This window comes from Lineus longissimus, chromosome 6, assembly GCF_910592395.1.
Source record: "Lineus longissimus chromosome 6, tnLinLong1.2, whole genome shotgun sequence".
Taxonomy (NCBI): Eukaryota; Metazoa; Nemertea; class Pilidiophora; order Heteronemertea; family Lineidae; genus Lineus; species Lineus longissimus.
Window position 1 is genome coordinate 21,178,673 of NC_088313.1, and position 11,452 is coordinate 21,190,124.

General features: G+C 42.4%; 3 protein-coding genes and 1 non-coding gene across 5 annotated transcripts; 3 read left to right on the forward strand and 1 right to left on the reverse strand.

Annotated features, from left to right (window-relative positions):
- The first annotated feature begins 364 nt into the window (after positions 1-364).
- Positions 365-4,489, forward strand: LOC135489330 (uncharacterized). The gene is made up of 8 exons (XM_064774641.1): positions 365-504; positions 1,735-1,758; positions 2,188-2,292; positions 2,452-2,552; positions 2,755-2,863; positions 3,185-3,358; positions 3,819-3,979; positions 4,334-4,489. Exons 1-8 carry the CDS (start codon positions 435-437, stop codon positions 4,430-4,432), a joined length of 843 nt encoding a protein of 280 aa, XP_064630711.1. The 5' UTR covers positions 365-434; the 3' UTR covers positions 4,433-4,489.
- Positions 1,986-2,058, forward strand: Trnaa-agc (transfer RNA alanine (anticodon AGC)). The gene has a single exon. It is a non-coding gene; the product is annotated as a tRNA-Ala (tRNA).
- A 782-nt stretch (positions 4,490-5,271) lies between the features above and the next one.
- Positions 5,272-8,008, forward strand: LOC135489241 (pyridoxal phosphate homeostasis protein-like). Its single transcript, XM_064774501.1, has 7 exons — positions 5,272-5,381; positions 5,762-5,869; positions 6,045-6,156; positions 6,425-6,556; positions 6,893-7,035; positions 7,139-7,237; positions 7,519-8,008. The coding sequence occupies exons 1-7, from the start codon at positions 5,292-5,294 to the stop codon at positions 7,759-7,761; spliced, it is 927 nt and encodes a 308-aa protein (XP_064630571.1). The 5' UTR covers positions 5,272-5,291; the 3' UTR covers positions 7,762-8,008.
- Positions 8,009-8,476: 468 nt separating this feature from the next.
- LOC135489147 (golgin subfamily A member 7-like) lies at positions 8,477-11,425 on the reverse strand. Of its 2 annotated transcripts, none has more exons than XM_064774349.1 (5): positions 11,391-11,425; positions 10,772-10,903; positions 10,420-10,572; positions 10,040-10,141; positions 8,477-9,861 (listed from the first exon to the last, which is right to left on the reverse strand). In XM_064774349.1, exons 1-5 carry the CDS (start codon positions 11,403-11,405, stop codon positions 9,826-9,828), a joined length of 438 nt encoding a protein of 145 aa, XP_064630419.1. In that variant the 5' UTR covers positions 11,406-11,425; the 3' UTR covers positions 8,477-9,825. The 2 variants fall into 2 exon arrangements, with proteins under 2 accessions (XP_064630419.1, XP_064630420.1); XM_064774350.1 differs by having other exon boundaries at positions 11,298-11,411.
- Between the last annotated feature and the right edge of the window lie 27 nt (positions 11,426-11,452).

Below are 11,452 nucleotides of genomic sequence, written 5' to 3' on the forward strand. Positions count from 1 at the left end.
TTGTTACTACCAAGTCCAAACTCCATTGATAACCAGATGTACCCCCCCCCCCCTCCATTCTCAAATACCAAGGTCAGTCGTATTTGCATGACTCCAATCCCTTGCGCATGAGCTGAACTCGCCGATAGCCCCCCCCCCCCCAAGCCCACCCTCTCTAATGACCGAGGTGATTCAAATAGGGGACACGGATTGCCTGTGAATAATAAGGGGAGGGCGTGTTTGGAAAAGGAGGGAACGGATTGCCTGTGAGTAAAAAGAGGAGGACGTGTTATTTGGAGAAGGAGGGAATGACTCGGCAATTTGTCTTTCAAAATTTATCGCGTTCGTAAGTACTGCCAATCACCAGATTATATATGTGCTTTAGCCTCGGTCGTGATAAGGTTTGGTATAAATAACGACCAGGCTGTTTTTCTCCCATTCTCGTACACGAATCCATGATGCAAAGATTACTGGTATTGTTAGCATTGGTCGGCTGCTCACAGGCCTTCTTCGACCTATGGGGAGGTAAGTTGATCCTTGCCGTTTTGATTTGGGAAGGTTTTGATAACCCAGGCAGATGTTGACGTATCTCCTGTACTACACTTCCTTGATAACCCAGCCTATGAAAGTCCCAAAAGAGTCCCCCGTCAACAGGACCGGACTAAATCATGGACGACATGCGCTTTTTTAACGGTCTTTTGACGGTCAAGGTTTCTATTGAACCAATTTTCTTCTGGAAGCATTCCATCGCATGCAACCCAGTGTACCCGTTTAAATGTTCCACAAAAAAGTGTCCGGCATCATTTGATGTTTACAGAGTGCTGTACTCGTGGTGACTTAATTTTATCTCGAATGACGCTGGTGTCCTCCGCTGGGAATGCTTGCAGGCGTCAACCACGTGTTCGATCCCAAGGCGATGAGTTGAAACAGCTTTGGTCAAACGAGTGATTGGGTTTATAGACATGTACTAACGATTGTGTGGCAACTATATCAAGGTTATCACATTCTCAGGCTGATATAAGGCAAAGGTCCAATTTTGGACTGCATGTGATGCCTTCATTGATGGTGATGATACTAAGAAGTAAATGAGGTGACCACGCACGTCATGACTTTGACATAGATCTATACTCGTAAACAAGGTGGCCACGCACTTTGATACGGATTTAGACTTGAAATTTTGAGATTCCTGTTTAAACTTTGTTGAAAGTAAGCAAAGTTCAAAGAACGAAATTTCCCCACGATGTTTGGCATTATGCCAAAGAGTGCTTTCATCTGCCATGCTAGAGGGACAAACAAAAGAAAGCAAGCGCATTTGAGTCAGTTAATTATAAAGTCAGGCATGGCAAATCATTGTTCTCTCCTTCAACATGGCTGGCTTTGAAAACTTTCCACACGCCTTTGGCATTACCACGGATGTAGAGCTACATGCATGGCATTATACCGGCAGCAGTCGTGTTTGGCTCAACTATTAGCCTCAGTCATGGGCTGATCGGTCGAAAGACCAAAAAGTTTGTAAATATTGACAACAACGAGGTCATCAAATTTGAAATTAAGGACAAACAATTAGACTTTGACCAGGTGACTGACTTCCACTGATTTGGCGATTGCACACGCGATGAATACTGAGATGATTGCATACGTTACTGTAAAACTGGTAAGGAACTATCACGACTTCGCCAGGACAGCTTAATTTCCGCTGTGATCATCCAGGCATCGCTTTTTTGTATAGATTTTAACTCCTAACCTCCTTTTCAGGACCATCATGGGACGGACTTGCAGGTAATTCTCTAACCTTATAATTTCTGTCAATTTCGGATTCAGTTAAATCACTAGTAATACATGGTAATTTAAATAATGAGATAAGATACATAGCAGGTGATTCAAAATAAAGCAACACGTGGAAACAATAAATACTGCTTCGCATTGAATCTCCCCGGAAATCTGACCATCTTTGATTATACATGTAGTCGTATCTGGTGGCTGTGACCAAATACCAATCATCGAATGGGGGACTAGCTCAAATGGTAGAGCGCTCGCTTAGCATGCGAGAGGCACCGGGGTCGATACCCGGGTTCTCCAGATGACCATTCTTTTGACTATTAAATTTTGTGCTTTATCTTTTGGGATTCGCAGAACTTGTTGTCAACCTTTGCGGTTCAAGCCGTCTGTTGCTATTTCTACTCGCGTTGCATCCTTTGTTGATTTCAGTCACCTGGGGCCCCAACCCACTCAGCAGTGTTTACTTCAGCCAACTGCCGCGCACAGAGAGCGATGCACAATCTTCAGGATGGACTAAGGTCTCGGATTGTTCCGGTGAGTAAGGAGGAGCTATATTTATTACTGGAATCGATTGATGATCCTGCTTTTTCAAGCGAAAAGACCATTTCTCCCAAGACTCCTCAAGTTTAAAGCAACCGAAAAGGATTTTTAGTTATTTATCTTCTTTAACTTCTCACAAACTTTTCAATTCAGAGACTGGATTCTTCCGTGGCAAACAGTACATGAAGGATAACGACCCATCTGCCATAGTCCTCTTTGGCAAGAATGGTTATATCGCTGGTCTCCAGACTGGTGTGAGTATCAAAGAGGCCGTCGTTTTCTAGTTAAGCGGGACGTTCGTGTCTTTTGCGATCTTCCTTTAATGGTTGCGGTACACGTTTAATCAGCTCTTCAGACGGCACTTCACGAAGTCTTATGTTTTTGCTTGCCCCAAGAGCTCAAATATTCAGCCTCTAGACAAGAATCCTCAGCTCTTCCTCTTTTTATAATCACCAGGTCCCGGCAGCCAAGAACTGGCCCACACCCAGTATGAAGTTCAAGAGTAACTTTAACTACGATGCCGCAAACAACCTGATGGTCCAGACAGCCTACTTCGTGCCACCACGTAAGATAATTTGACTGTGCCTTCGTATAAATCTGAAAACTTGTCTTAAAAGACCAAGCCCATGATCGACTTGGTGGCGGCATCTCTTGTATAGTTATGAAAAGTTACCAGTTATCATTCTAGTGGAGGAAATGATTCAAAAACAGCTTCTTGAATATTGCCACTCATACGGCGGCAGAGACCTGGCAAAGATCCTATAGATGAAGGTCGATCAACCATGTTCATGCCAGGTCACCGCAGAAAGATCACATAACTTGTGAACTAGGTCGCTGCAAGGCTCGTTTATCATTTATTTTGTTGTCCATGAACTTTTAAAAACAGGTGACATCTGTTCGGCGGGCCGCAGCAGCGACCAGTACAGCAATGAGGGGACTGGTACGAACCTGTACCTCCAGCAAGGACCCGATCCAGTCGCCAACTCAGTCATGATCCCCAAAATGGAGAAAGACATCGGAAACACTATGTGGACCAAGGGAAACTGCTTCGTAACCATGGGTGAGTAGGTTTCTGTTTGGACACGCAACACAGAGGACAAATGCTATTACTGTAAACACTCTCAGGAGCCATCTTGACCTTCCTGTCGTGGACAGTAACATTGGAGTAAAATTTCGGTACGGTTACGTCATCAATTGCCATGTCAGAGGTACTGACCATTACAGCAGTCAGGCATGACAAATCATTGTTCTGCCTGGCTGACTAGCTGACGAATCTTCATTTTGATTGGCTATTGGATATTGTACCCGGGTCAGCCTGTAACCGCATGTCTGGTTGACTCGCTCACAGAAGGCTGAAATGGTGCCTGACCTCTATAAACAGATACCTCTTTTCTGCACCAAGACATAACCGCCATGACTTGATTTCGCAAAGACATTGATGCCGCGGGTAGCGCAAGTCCTATCGTCTTCCTGACGGCCCGTGCTTCCTCAGCTTCGACAACCCTCTCTTCTCCTTTCAGGCCAGCATTACTGGTATGACCTCCGTGACGATATGCCGCTTGATGAGTTTTACCCCGCCTTCCTTCTGTACAATGCTGGAGAGTTGAACGCATTCGGCTGGGCAATGAACGTCAACCTGGACTCGCCAAGATATGAACATCCTACGCCATCTGTCTTTGACGTAAGTCCGCCAGTTAAGAATTTGAATATCAGGGCTGCATTACTTCAAAACCCCGTTTGAAAACAGTAGTCGTGGAAGTCATTCAGTCAAGTATTCGAATGTCATGGCCAGACTCTCGCTGTATCTGATTGCATTGACTTACATGAATCAACCGTCCTCCAAGCTAATGGTCTTCGATTTCATCACGGCCCGTCATTTCATGTAGAATTTGGCGAAGACAAAATTTTTCACGTCTGATTAGCTGACAAGCGTGTATGGCGTCATGAAAAACTCGAGATCAGAGAATCACTGATCTTACTCAAATGTTGCCTTCTCAGTTCTGCTCTCACACATCGTCAACTTACTTTTTTGCAGAAATTCATGGCACGCGTTCCAACCGTTCTCCAGACCGTCGATCAACTGTCCACCATGCACATCTACATGGATGACTATCCACTCTTGAACATATGCTAGGTTATATGAATATGTACAAATTGAAATAGATGTATAATAAACTCTGTAGCGTTACAATGTCTTTATTATTCAAATTTCATGTGTTTCATAGAATGGAACCACTTGCATTAGCATAGCACCAATGGCAATGGCATCAGAACCTGAGTGTTCACCTCTTGTGTATCCAATGTTGCTCATTTCACATGCGATGTGCGTATACACCCCCGCCCCCGCCCCCACCTCCACCCCACCCCTCATGGAGCCACGCGACTGAACACCTCGCAACGTTGACATACCTAGTCTCCCGCTCCGTCGCAGACGATACCCTGGGGTGAATGTCCGCTTGTCAAAGACCTAATGGTGTTTCTTTCTTTCGACCAAAACATCCAAGGTGAGACGTTTTCATAATGTACATTTCACATCATCTCCAAATCGTCTGTTCCCTCGTGCTCTGCAGCAGACACAGCCGCCCTGGAATAGACTCCCAGGGTCCATTTCGTCATAATTCATACTGCCTCAGACCATCAGGGTGAGGAACGAGGCCGGTCCACTACGTCCGGAGTGTAGGTCAGTTATGATCGAGTCTAAAGGGCCTGGCTTTTATTAGTTCTGTCCAACTCCTGTCTGCCATGCTTTTTAGCCAGCAAATCTCCATTTCGATATTTACCGTTGCAGTACTTGCAACAAATGGTAGTCACTACTGATCAGTTTTTCTCAATGGGACTATATTCTCCTAGGGACAACATTTCCTGTTACACGGCACATTTAGTCTCGGGCAAAGGACAGTCTGGGCGCCTATCCTACAATGTACAAATCTGGGTCCAAATCTGTACATCGCGCCAGACAGGAATTTCACCGCAATGCTTGAGACTGCACAATTATGAGGAGAGCAATGGCGGACACGGAGATAGCGAGAGCGCTTCGCTCTGTGCTTGATCGCGTAAAAACTGCGTGTGATAAAAGACCTGAAGTAGGTTGACATCATAGAATAAGTCACCGTGATACTGCACATGAAGTAGTGCTCTGCATTTCTTATGTGTAGCTTTGAAATCCGGCCAGGCCCGACCGATGTGAAATTCTGGGTTACACCGTCGGTGCTGCCATCTGTGATCGAAATATGGTACTTGGGTCTGTCACAAGTTATCAATTATGACTGCTTGTTTTGAACAGCCACCTCCGACTGGCATGACTGGTCAGATGTCAACCAATGCCTCGTGGATGTCTGGCACGAAAAGTCACATATGCCCAGCCAACACTGACTTTATGAAGCTCTATTGTCATTGCAGATTTTTACCTGCTACCAGACTTTCTGTCATCTCATACATTATCATTCTCTATCTGTTTTTGCAGGATCTTCGGGGATTGCAGCCAAGACTTGTCGCAGTCACAAAGATCAAACCTAAGGCTGTTATTCTCCAAGCCTACGAAGCTGGCCAAAGACACTTCGGAGAAAATTATGTGAGTCAGTGATGAACAGACGATTAGATGTAGAGGTGGGTGGGACTAATCCTGTCATCAGAGGGTACAACATTCCTCAACTCCTCAAGGGGTAGGCATCGTGTGCCTAAGATCTCATGATGCCTTCCCGCTCCTCCTGTCATTGTGTAATCAACAGTTCTGCTCTTAATTGCAGGTTCAAGAATTGGAAGAAAAGAGCAAAGACCCGGAGATCCTTGAGAAATGTAAGGACATCAGATGGCATTTTATAGGGCACCTCCAGAGGAACAAAGTCAATAAAGTATTAGGTGAGAGGAATACAACGTGTTGTCTAGCTCCGGTTTCACCACTTAGTGATATATTGTTCATTTCATATTGTCCGTTCTTCTTAATCTTACATTATAATGTAAACTATAATTTGGAATGATGGATGAGCACATTACTTTATTTCGTTGAAACAAACTGTCTTCCATTAACTAGCAATGCATACAGAGATTATGGGGAGATTAAGCTGGCTTTAAGGGTTTAATCTCCTAGAATATCCTGAGGTCTTACAAGCAATAATCCTTTTTACAGAAACTCCTAACCTTTACATGATCGAGACGGTTGACTCACCAAAGCTTGCAACAACCATCAACGCTTCGTTGGAACGACAAAAGATGGAGCGGTTGAAGGTTATGGTGCAGGTGAACACAAGTGCTGAAGAGAGTAAGTTAGTCTCGTCATTCATGCTGAGTTAGTCTGAGATGTCTATGATTGGAATGAGCCCTCAAGAATAACACTTGTATGAAAGCTAAGACTGCTGTTAAATCAGTCAGGTGCTGTCAAGACCTTCAAGTTGGCATCTACTTGTCTTGGGTGTAAAGTCAATGTTACAACAAGTAGTGCAATCTTCTAGCTGTTCAAAATGGCTCCGGGTTGATCTTAGTTTGTTGTGAAGAGGTGCTCTGATATGATATGAGCTGTCAGCTGATCCTATATAAACTTGCTTGATGTGCCACATTTTAGTTTCATACACTATATCAGATCTATTTTTTCCCTCAGATAAACATGGTTGTCATCCGTCTGAGACTCTGAGCATGGTTCGTCACGTGCAGGATGCATGTCCCAAGCTAGAACTCCTGGGTGTCATGACTATTGGTGCCTTTGACCATGACCTCAGCCAAGGACCAAACCCCGACTTCCAGGTATTCGATCGCCTGTTAATTGCCGTATTTGGGCATATGATAAATGCACAACCATCAGTCATGTCATTGTTACCAGGACTCAACTCTTCAATTTCTCTTGCAGTCGTTAATCCAGTGTAGAAAAGATGTCTGTGCTGCGTTGAACCAGGACCTGTTGCACCTGGAACTTAGTATGGGCATGTCGAATGACTTTGAACATGCAGTAAGTACGACTGGCTTTTGTTTCTATTCAATAACACGCTAGCATTTCTTTGATTCCTGTTCACATGGACCCCTGGTCTAATCTACATGTATGTCTGGCAAGTGGTGAAATTACTGTGAAGAAGTACGGCATGGTATAAACACTGTTGATTGTCTTTTAGAAAAAATAGCATCATTAAATGCACCAACTTCAGCACGACTTGCCTCTTCTTCCCTCTTTAAAGTGATCTACAAGTATTCGCTACCGAATTGATTTTAATCATTTCGTATCTTGCTTTCCAGATAGAAAATGGTAGCACCAATGTCCGTGTTGGAAGCACCATCTTCGGCGCTAGAGTTTATCCTGCTAAGAAAAATACAGAACCTGAAAATACCTCAAACACTTCAGAGAATAATGCCAGTTCTAGCACAAGCCAAGACAAATATTCTGCACTCAACGGAGAAGGACAGACTTCATTAGATAGGACTGATCAAGTAGATAATGTGGTGGATAAAATGAAAGACGTAAAACTGGAGGACAAGTGACACTGATGCATTAACTTGTTAGACATTCTATAGTCACACTCGAAATAGGGCCATGGGAGTGATTGTCATTCTGTCAGCATTAAGGTTGTTGGTCATATGGTGAACATTCACTTGCCATCTTGCTTCATGTGCATGATTTCAACTTCCCTGACAGACGGAAGGTGCAAGTTACACGGAGCATTTGTTATTAGGTGTGACCTAGTAGCCCTGGAATAAACTGTGATATTATAAATATAATGGTGATTGATGTTTGTTTTTTGTGCCTCATTATTGAAATTATGTGCCAATGAACCAGATTTTCACATCAAGAGAGACCTACCATACCATACTAGAGATCCGAGGTGCAGTAACTACCAGCATCGGCTCCGCTAGGGTGTTACTGGGAGGGAGTGTATTAGACCTGGCAGCACCATTCATTACATGTCCAAGGACCCATTCCACAACATGATCATCGAGACACGTGCTGTCTTACAATACCCGGGATGAAGATGACGGAGTAGGCCAATCTTGTTTGAAGCTGAAGTCACAATATTTTAGACTGGCCAGATAGATCTACGATTGGCTGCACTAGCATACCTCTGGGTGACTTGTGAGAGAGCTTCCATTTGATATGCCTTTGTGGAGTAAATGTCTTCACTTCATATCCTGGACAATCACTTTGTTGTATTGTGTACCCCCGGTATCAGGTTTTCTCTGATTGAAGAACAACAATTAATTTAATTATCTACATATATACAATTTATTTCATTTATAAGAAAGCATAAGTTTCCTCAGGTACAGTACATTTGTATACACAGTGGAATCTGTAGGGTGCACGGACCAACATAACAACTGGCCCATTCAAGATCCTCACAATAGTATTACATGATGGATTTACAGCTGGTCTTGACATTAGGCTTAGAACAGGGCCATTTTAGTTTCTTTCACTGACTTAAACTGTTTGAAATGGCTGCAAGCACATGATCATTCAAAAGAATTAGGTTAATTGGACAAGCCTCATATCAATGTTATTATTGCACATTACAGGTCATAACCAAGAGAAGACTGTGAAAATACGGCAGATCAGGATTTATATGAACATAAGAGCAAATTGTTCTCATTCGATCAGAAACATTAAAAACTTTCATATGATTTTCAATTCATGTCTCAAAGTGTAAGATCAACCTGAAGTCTCCATCACTGATAATGAGAAGCATATAATACAAGCATTCACTCAATGAGTGTATAACTTTGCACACATGAGGCTGCTACATCACTATAGAATACTACACACAGGTACATATGTAGAGCCATACACTTCGAGAGCTAAGAATAACCTGCTATGTTGACTAAACTAGGTAAATGTATCTGTTAACCATCACAGCTAGCAAAATCGACAAGATATCTCTGCCAACAGTTCGCAAAGTTTAGTCACAAAACATTATATATGACACATACACTTTTTGGCCGTTTCTGATTTCATGGGATTATCAGAGTTAAGAATTATTGGTCTGCCAGTACTGAAGGCAATTGGACCAACAATTATAATAGTGAACAGCACAAAATTACTACTGCATTTTTTACTAAATTCCCGACTTATAAAATTGATATATGTTTTGTGATGAAACTTTCTTCATTCATACCATGATTTTATACATAAGCTGAAAATAATGGAAAATAGAAATATAGTCGCTGGCTATGTATGAAAGTCAATCCACAATCATCAGTTAACATCACATTTTTCCTGGAACAATTTCCATCTCCAATGCACTAACACCATGTTTTACAGGAAAATACTGCTTCAAATAACTTGAGCATGAACAGCTCATGAAAAGGCCCAGCCCCAACCCCTTAAAAAACCACCAGAGCCTGACTCAAACATATTATGAAATGCTTCCAAAGTGGATCTCGATGGCCTGATAATGTCTTAGAAATCAAACTTGATCAATTGCACCTATCTTCCAATAAATATAAGCATCCAATTGATCAGGTGTTTCAAGTCGAGCAGTATTTTTGGTGTCCACATTCATGATGTCACAAGAAATTGGTGCATCACATTCACAACATCGCTCTGTCTTCTCTGGATCATCGGGTTGACTCATTCAGTATGCAAATTTCAAGCTGGAAATCTGGTTAAGGAAAATCATGCCATGAGCAACAGTGGTAGGTTAAAATGGTGAAATCTGCTTCGAAACACCCTGAAAAACGATTAAGCAAAAAAGGAACAATTTTTGACATGAAAGACCAATGTCTGGTCCAAATGCGATGAAATAATATTCATTTTGCTTGAAAAGGATACAATTCTCAGCCCTCTCTCTGCAGGGTCAATCAACATCAATCCTTTCGGCACCCAAATTGTATTATTTTGCTCCTCAATAAAGCGACTTCCCTTCTTGATGCACTGAAATTACAACAGAAAAGATGAAGTGACATAACAAATTGATTTATAACTAAATAAGTCTAATCCAAAATAACAAGATTACTTACTTAGGAGGGTTGCCTTAGCTTTTCATTTTTCATAAATATGGCAACAGAACATGGCTAAAACATCAAACACCTGTTATGCTAGATTTAGTAATGAGCGGCGAGTTTGCATACCGTGTTGGAAAATGTCCACCTCTCAAGATCACAACCAGGTGGTCAGAAAACACTCCAAAGAGGACAGCCAGTCATCCTTACCTTTTCATAATATGTGTCCATACAGAGGTATGAGAGATATGCTGTTAGACAGGCCATGCAGCTCTCGCAGTATGTGCGACTGTTAAGACTCTCAGCTTCGAGATATATATTGTTTATTTGTGTCACTGCATGTTCAAACTGGCTTTTTTCAATCTGGAATAAATCAATGTATTCACCTTTGTATAAAGCACGTCAAAGAGTAATCATGATTTTAAATCTCTGTTTATACGATGTGTTCCAAGACTTAGAGCCATTTTTAAACCCAATCAGAATGTCAGTAGTCTCGTTCGAGTTTCACTTTACAGTTGACTTATAAATTATGATGCGATTGAAACATTCCATTAGCTCCTACCTTGCCTTCCAATTCTGGCAGAAACTTTGTTGAGAATCTGACAATGGTACCATCCGTATAATCACGCTGCACAAACACCTTTGTACAGTGAGGCGGAGGGATCCGATTCATGTCGTCCATGGCTTTATTTCGCTGTGGAAGACAAGGAATTTGTGAGCAGTGGTGGATGGGAGCCTACCTATAATGGTTTATCATCAGACAAGTTCTGACAACTCAACTGACAAGAGGTAATATTATAGTATACCATTCAAACTTCAAATTAATCTTATCAGTATTTCCTGGGCCTGGCCTGGGGCAAGGGGCCAGGCCACATCAATCAACAAATACAGGCCAATGGCATTCTATCATTATATCAACCAGGGTTCCATTTCAATGTAATGCTCAGACCAAGGGCAGGGTGATCTGCAAATCTGGAAAATCATCTTGATTGACACAGACAGTGTGAAGCTTCTCCTAAGCTGGTCAATTGGCATCCAACTACTGCAAAAATTGCTATAACAAAGGTATCTTAGTATGCTTCACATACCAGACTATCATTAGACACCGAGAGCGGTATGATCGCGCCGTTTTTTAAGTCTTTTTGACTGTTTTTAGACGCAAATAAATGTCAACAACATACTTGAAAAGACGCCATCGCAATTTCACATACGGGTATTCTGCCGCAATTGGGCAATCTGATTG

Excerpts from the sequence above, each read along its gene's own strand:
- LOC135489330 (XM_064774641.1), top strand. The coding sequence starts at position 435 with ATGATGCAAAGATTACTGGTATTGTTAGCATTGGTCGGCTGCTCACAG. Across the intron at positions 1,759-2,187 it reads ATCATGGGACGGACTTGCAG|TCACCTGGGGCCCCAACCCA; the intron begins GTAATTCTCTAA and ends TGTTGATTTCAG. Across the intron at positions 2,293-2,451 it reads TAAGGTCTCGGATTGTTCCG|AGACTGGATTCTTCCGTGGC; the intron begins GTGAGTAAGGAG and ends TTTTCAATTCAG.
- LOC135489241 (XM_064774501.1), top strand. The coding sequence starts at position 5,292 with ATGAGGAGAGCAATGGCGGACACGGAGATAGCGAGAGCGCTTCGCTCT. Across the intron at positions 6,157-6,424 it reads CAAAGTCAATAAAGTATTAG|AAACTCCTAACCTTTACATG; the intron begins GTGAGAGGAATA and ends TCCTTTTTACAG. Across the intron at positions 7,238-7,518 it reads CGAATGACTTTGAACATGCA|ATAGAAAATGGTAGCACCAA; the intron begins GTAAGTACGACT and ends CTTGCTTTCCAG.
- LOC135489147 (XM_064774349.1), bottom strand. Across the intron at positions 10,573-10,771 it reads TGCCAGAATTGGAAGGCAAG|ATTGAAAAAAGCCAGTTTGA; the intron begins GTAGGAGCTAAT and ends GATTTATTCCAG. Across the intron at positions 10,142-10,419 it reads TGGACACATATTATGAAAAG|TGCATCAAGAAGGGAAGTCG; the intron begins GTAAGGATGACT and ends TTGTAATTTCAG.